The sequence below is a fragment of the Myotis davidii genome, unplaced genomic scaffold (assembly GCF_000327345.1).
Source record: "Myotis davidii unplaced genomic scaffold, ASM32734v1 scaffold1534, whole genome shotgun sequence".
Lineage (NCBI taxonomy): Eukaryota > Metazoa > Chordata > Mammalia > Chiroptera > Vespertilionidae > Myotis > Myotis davidii.
In genome coordinates, this window is record NW_006285799.1 from 1,228,098 (window position 1) to 1,235,141 (window position 7,044).

Sequence of the window (7,044 nt, forward strand, 5' to 3'; positions counted from 1 at the left end):
TCTTTTGGTATTGCACTTTGGATGAATTCCTCAGCATTATGTTTCAATTCACCCATTATGTATTTAATCATGTCCAGTTGAGAGTTTCTTTGAAAACAGAAACTTATATCTTACTCACTTTTTATAAGCCCAACCAAGCCTAGGTAGGTGCCTTTTATATAGAAGTTATAAAAAAATTGATCATTTTACTTCTTTATAGATATGTAACTTTATTAATACCCAAATATTACATTTCCATAGAACTAAATATATTTTATAAACAAATTTACAACTTAACTTATAAAGCAACCCATTATTATATTAGATTCTGTCAATCCAAATAGATTTTTATGCAAAGTTAGAATGCTTTTATTGTGATTCGGCTTTAGGGGTACCCAAACCTTGTTCTGCTCTTTTTGGGAAAGTTTTTGGAATTTTCTGGCAGAACTCTTGGGCTATGGACACACCAGAGCTGTGAATTTTTGGGTCACTTTAGTTTTTTATAATTTCCATCCATTTTCATGCCACATCCTGGACTAGTAGAAAGGTAAGAACGTTTGCTGTTTTGCTTCCGATGCTCTATTTGCTGGTGCTGAGCATTTTGGGTCACACAGAGCAGCCCATGGGATGATGGCAGCTGTTTGCTTTGCAAGCAAGCCATCCTCTCTTTAGTGAGAAGACACACTAAAGAAGTTACTCCTGTCTCTCATACCAGATGAACCCTCTTTCAATTTCTCCCAGCTGTAATCTGAAGGAAGTGCCTTTATTAGGTTAGGACTCCCAAGGGGCACAAGGGAAGATGCTAGGGTCCTTTCAACATATAAGGATGTTGGTTGACTGACACAACCAGTTAAACTAGTAAGATCCCATAAAATGGTTACAGCTCGAGAGGTCTAATGATCAGAAAGGGCTCCGCGCTGCTTGGTGGAAGAGCCTCCCAACGATGGGCTCAACGCTCAACAACATCGCGTGTTCTCTGCAGAGAAGTGGAACATGGATCAATTCTTTAATTGCTGCTTTGACTCTTGGCGGGCAGCAACTGTTCTCCTCTTCCACATTCAGATGTCCGTGTCAGGTTGGGAAAAATTTCTACTATGGTTCTGCTTTCCTAGTCATTCCTGCCTTGATCCTTCTGGTTGCTGGCTATGCTCTGAGGAGCCAGATGTGGACGATTTCGAGTGACTACTGCTGCCACTGCGCCCCTCCGCACCGGAGAATCGGCCTCCTGGAGCGCAAGCTGGCTTGCCTCAGGTTCTTCAGCATCACCGGCAGGGCCCTCATTGCTCCACTGACCTGGCTGGTGGCCACCCTGATGACAGGCACCTACTACGAATGTGCAGCAAGTGAATTTGTAACGGTGGACCATTACCCAGTGTTTGACAACATCAGTGCCGACAAACGGGAGGAGATCTTAGCTGGGTTTCCGTGCCACAAATCAGCTCCTTCTGACGTGATCCTGGTAAGAGATGAAGTAGCTCTTCTGCACAGATTCCAGTCACAAGTAAGTTCTTGATTTTTTTCCCCTGTTATCCTCTCCCATAGTAACTATCATGGGAAACGTTTCACATCTGCTGCTTCTCATATTGTCTGTTCATAGAACACAAACGAGGTGTCAATCATCAAAGTGATTTCTACTGAGCAGCTATATCAATACAGTTAGGATATTTACAGTCTGGCATCACAGACCTGGGTTTAAGTCTTGCTTTGCTGTTTAGTAACCTGCAAAACCTTCAGCAAGTTAGGTAACTTCTCCATGCTTCACTTTTCCCACATGTAAAATAGGGATATTAATGGGATCAACTGCATAGAGTCGGTGTGAGGAATAAATCAGCTAATATATCTAAAGTGCTCAGTACTGTGTCCAGAATCTCTATCTGTAAAAACAATGAATTTTAGATATTGTTATTAAAATTATTACCATATGAGTAATTTTATCTTGCTACATATACATTCTTAAATATGAATTCTTATAAATTAGAATATTTAAAATTACAGGAAGCTTAAACATAATAAAATTAAACAACAATCATGGTCTTAAATGAAGTGGCCTTGGGCCAGGTTTGTGTGAGGAGTGGGGTGACGGAGTGGGAGGAAGGCTTAAACCAGTTTCCCACACGTCTCCTAGGACCCTGCGAATTCAAACTTGTGCAGCTTCCCCAACTCTTTCTGCTCTTCTTTTTCTGTCTTCTCCCCTATTGGAACTCTCCTCAACTTCTTGCATCTGTTGAACTCCTCTTTAATGATTTAAGTGTGAGCATCTCCTCCTCTGAGAGGCATTCCCTGATACTCTTCTCCTTGAAACAAGTTCACTTCTCTTCCATTGTGCTCCCCCCAAAACCCTGTGTTTACACATATCAAAAAAATGACATATTTTACCATATTTCTTGGGTTGTTCTTTTGTCTCTCTCTTTAGGCTTAAAGACTGCAGCTTTGGCAGTCTTTAAGACCAAATGTGTCTTAAATTATTCACAACCAAGCACCATGCACAGCACATGGTGGAGGTCAACCTGGGGCTCAGTCAATGACAGCTGATAAATTAATGGGCATCTGAGATGGCCTTTCCTCCACCGCGCAGGCCTCTATTAAGTTTAATTGTGATGAGCACGTTGTAGGCTTTAGCCTCCACAGAGTGCAGCTATCTTAGCGTACACACACTCTAATCCCAGGCCTGTTGGTGAATAACAAACTGTGGAAGAGACCTTCACCTTCCAGACTATAGCTGCCTACTGCTGGCTTCCCCAAATGTATGAAACTTGTGTCTCTCACTTTATGTAACAACTGCTGAATATTGAAAAGAAGAAGAATTAAAAGTGGGGGGGGGGGAAGAATTGTAAGAGTAGAAAACAGCCATTAACATCAATCTTTAATGGTGAAAACTAAATAGTTACAAATAAAATCTAGTTCATTTTCCTTTCAAAGTATATTTCAAAAACAAGTCATAAAACTAGCCAGCAAATGATTATCTGAAGGGAGAGGAAAAGGAAAACGATAAGTTGTTATACATTTAGGGACCTAAGAGTCTGCCCACTGGCTTTCTTCTTTGGTCATAAAAAAATAAAAGGAAAGAGCAACTCAGGAAGAAATATTAATGAATACTTGCTGGCACATCATTGAAGACGCCTTAGGAGGCTACCATCATTATCTATGATAGAATTTTCATCACCATCATTATCCAATATTTATTAAGCCCCCAGGGAATGCATGGGCCTGTACCTGATGGTTGAAAAGTAAGGTTGAGCGAAAAGCAAAGAACATACTGTATGTACCTTTATGCAAGGCACTTGGTGGGTTATGGCGTCTGCTACTTCAAGGACAACACTTAGAATTCGTTCAAAACCCTTTGTAATCCAAAAACCAAGTTGAACTGGTTGGGCCTGTACCCCCATCGTACCCATATCCATATCAAATGATCATCACCTTGTTAGTACGTGAAAAACTAGAAAAACAATACCTTGTCCACAGTTTGGTCCCGTTTTGTGGGGAATCCCTCTTACTATGGCTATTTCTTGACTATTCGAAGCATTAATGCGTTCTGTTTTCCTTTTAAATAATTACATGAAGATGCTGGGCTGGATTTTGATCACCTTGGCAACCATCATCACCCTCGTTTCCTGCTGTTTGATGAGGTGCTGCTCTCCCCTCACCTCCCTGCAGCACTGCTACTGGACCAACCACCTCCGCAACCAGAAGGAGCTCTTTGAGCAAGCTGCAGAGCAGCACTCACGCCTCCTCATCATGCAGCGCATAAGGAAACTATTTGGCTTTGTTCCTGGAAATGAAGATGTCAAACACATCCGCATTCCTTCGTGTCAGGACTGGAAAGACATTTCAGTACCCAGTCTTCTCTGTATGGGTGATGACTGGCAAGGTCACTATAGCTTCCTTGGAGGCCAGGTGGATGAGGCTGAGGAAAGCGCACCGGGAGGCATTGAATTAAAACCTTGATTATAGCACCTCTCCCAATTCAGGTTGCTTAACACACACTTTATTCTTAAGATGATGGAGTTTCAATGATGGTCTTACGTGTTCAACCGGAGGGTGAACGACATCAACACTTTATTTTTCACTCTTTCTTCTATTATGTGTTTACATAAGTCCATGCAAAATGCCATTTCCAAAATCAATTTGATAATTGTGCCAATGTCTCTTTTTGCCTATATCTGTCTTATTAAAACAAAATGGAATTTGGAGTTATATCAGCATTTGAATCTTGGTTCTGTTATTTAATAGCTGTGCAAAAATTACTATTTTTAGTGCTATTTCATTGTACACAGTAGCTACCTCACAGAGCTGGGGTAAGGATTAAATATGGTAACATAAGCAAAGTGCATAGCAGTGGCTTTCCTAAAATAAGTGCTAACAAGTGTTACCTTCTCCCTCCTCTTTGCATTTCATGTCTTGTATCACTATTTTCCCTGTCTCTATTTTCTGATTTTCTTTCTTTCTTTTTTCTTTCTATCTCTACATGCAGAAACATTTCACTACTTCTGCCTCGCCGCTTACATATCTGACCTCTTGGAAACCAGGATTAAAAGTCCGTTCATGGTGACATGTAAGGGAGAAGCCCACTGAAGGAAGTATTGAGTCATCCTGCCATAACCAGAGAAAGATGATGCATTATTGTATCATCATTAGTATCATAAGTACTATTGTAGCACCTCTGTACTGGGAGCATTTTTATAGCTACGACATATAAAGCTGTGCTTTTTCATTAATTGTAACTTTGCATTCAAAATCCATTTGAGGAAGCAAGACTGTAACCGATATTTGCATATTCTTTATCTACAACTCCAAAAGGGAGACCTACCTGACTTTCCTCCGTGTGACTTTGCATTTCTAATATTTGACAGTTTTCTAATTTATCTTGATTATTTCTGATATATGCGGTGTCTTGTGCCTGATTTTTGCCACATTTATATGGGCAACTGGGTCATTGGCCAAAATAAGCAAAATGAGGGCTTTCATTTATTTATTTTTAAACCAAAACAATGACTGCTTACTGGGCAATGGACCAAATGCCAATAGTCAAGCTGACGTTCAAGATTCAGAGAAGTCAAGCAATTTGCTAAAGGTCACACACTTAGAAGTGATGGAACCGGAATCCAGTAGCCTGACGTCTGACCATGCACTCCACTGCAGTGCAGCAACAGAAGGCGGATTATCAAACTTCCAGGGCCTTGTGGGTGTAGTTTATCAATGAATAGCTAAAACATCCTGAGTTCCAACAAGATGCCATATCACATCTGAGTCCCTCTTTTTTCACTGCCACTGTACCTGCATGCACAAGGGCTCACCTTTAACTTTTCCCCGCTCCAGGAGGCATCACTGGATCTGAGCCACTCAACACCAGTAGCACTGATTCTATTAGCCACAGACTACTCGCTGGACCGGAAAGCTCGCGTTTGCTCTTTCTCATGCAGGGAGTGGCAGAACACTGTAATCCTCCATTTGTTTTCAATAGGCCATAGTTTGAAGAGTCAAAGTGAATGTCAGGAAATCATACTCTCTCATTCACATGGTCTTATTCAAGCCAATCTCTCTGGGACTTAATTATCCCTGACAAGAGACAGGGGCGGGTGATTAAATTGTGGGAGTGGGTGATTAAACTATTTTGAGTCATGGACCCCTTTGAAGAGCCATTCTGGGAAAAGCTATTTTGAGGAAATATCCAGAAAAAACTGCATGTACACACACACACACACACACACACACACTGGTTCATATACCTCAGAGTTTGAATACTGTGGTAGGCTGACTAATGGCTCCCCCAAAGGTGTGCGTGTTCCAATCCCTGGAACTTGGGAATGTTACTTTATAATTTATGTGGCAAAAGAGACAATGCAGATGTGAAGTTAAGGATCTTGAGGTGGGGATATTACCCTGGTGGGACAGCTATGATCACGAGTCCTGAAAGGAGGGCCACAGGACTCAGTGTCAGAGAAGGCAAAGCAGCAACAGAAGAGAAGTGTGGACTGTGAGCGTGATGCCTGGGACATTACCCATTGCTGGCTGTGACGATGGAGGGGGTCATGAGCCAAATCAAGGAAACGGATTCTCCCCTGTACCCCCAGAAGGAACACAGCCCTGTGACAGCTTGACTTTGGCCCACTGAGACCGGTCTGACCTGTGTCAGAACAGGAAGAAATATCTACTGTTCTTACAGGACTCTGAGATAATTAATCTGCCTTGTGTTAAGCCACTACATTTGTGGTAATTTGTTAGCATGGCAATAGGAGATGAATACACATAGCAACACATTTCAGGAGTTTATGGACACACAAGCCTGTCACGAATGACCCCCTGTGGATGAAGACCTCTTCAAGGTAATTTCTAGGATAAGGATTCTATGATTCTGCATGCACTGATGCTCCGCCCTAGGCAAAACCATTGCTCCTGTAAATTAAATAAATATATCTATAATATTATAAAACAGACTGCATTCTAATATTTTAAGTTGGTTTAAAATGCAACCCAGGCATGTGCCCTTGACTGGAATCGAATCTGGGACCCTTCAGTCCAGCACTCTATGGACTGACCAAACTGGCTAGGGCTACTGTAAAATATTTTATAATGTGGACACATTCCATTGGAAATGTGAGAAAACAAATGCCAGAAGGGAGGGGGGGGGTGGTTAGTAATCTGGATCAACGAGGTGCTTTGTTGTATATACACTTCATAAATCAAGAGTAATCGGCTTTTTGTTGATTTTCACTTCGAGATCATTCGAATTTGAGAAAGCTGCCTACAAAATAAGCATCTTTACCCCAGTAATAATTTAATAGATCCCATGAGATCTGTATTTTGTTCCAAGTATTTCCTGGCAGACCTGGAACAGGAAAACTTTGTAGGCAATCAGGCAGTGCCTGCCGCCGGCCAGGGAGTTCTGCGTTCTGCCTCCTTCTCCTCATTTTCTGGGACCCGCCCCCGGGCGCCGGTTTCTTCCTTGCCCAGTGCTCTCCGACCCCCTTCCCCGAGCTTGGCGAGCCCGGGGGATTCCGACCAGGGACCAGGGGTGCCGATACCGTCTACAGCCCCAAACCCGCCGGGGTGGCAGCAGGTCCTGCG

At 42.3% G+C, this 7,044-nt stretch overlaps 1 protein-coding gene across 1 annotated transcript; it reads left to right on the top strand.

Moving 5' to 3' along the window:
• The first annotated feature begins 241 nt into the window (after nt 1-241).
• Nucleotides 242-4,046, top strand: FAM26D (family with sequence similarity 26 member D). The gene is made up of 2 exons (XM_006756891.2): nt 242-1,480; nt 3,541-4,046. The coding sequence occupies exons 1-2, from the start codon at nt 923-925 to the stop codon at nt 3,922-3,924; spliced, it is 942 nt and encodes a 313-aa protein (XP_006756954.1). The 5' UTR covers nt 242-922; the 3' UTR covers nt 3,925-4,046.
• The last annotated feature ends 2,998 nt before the right edge of the window (nt 4,047-7,044 follow it).

Excerpts from the sequence above, each read along its gene's own strand:
- FAM26D (XM_006756891.2), top strand. The coding sequence starts at position 923 with ATGGGCTCAACGCTCAACAACATCGCGTGTTCTCTGCAGAGAAGTGGA. Across the intron at positions 1,481-3,540 it reads TGCACAGATTCCAGTCACAA|ATGCTGGGCTGGATTTTGAT; the intron begins GTAAGTTCTTGA and ends AATTACATGAAG.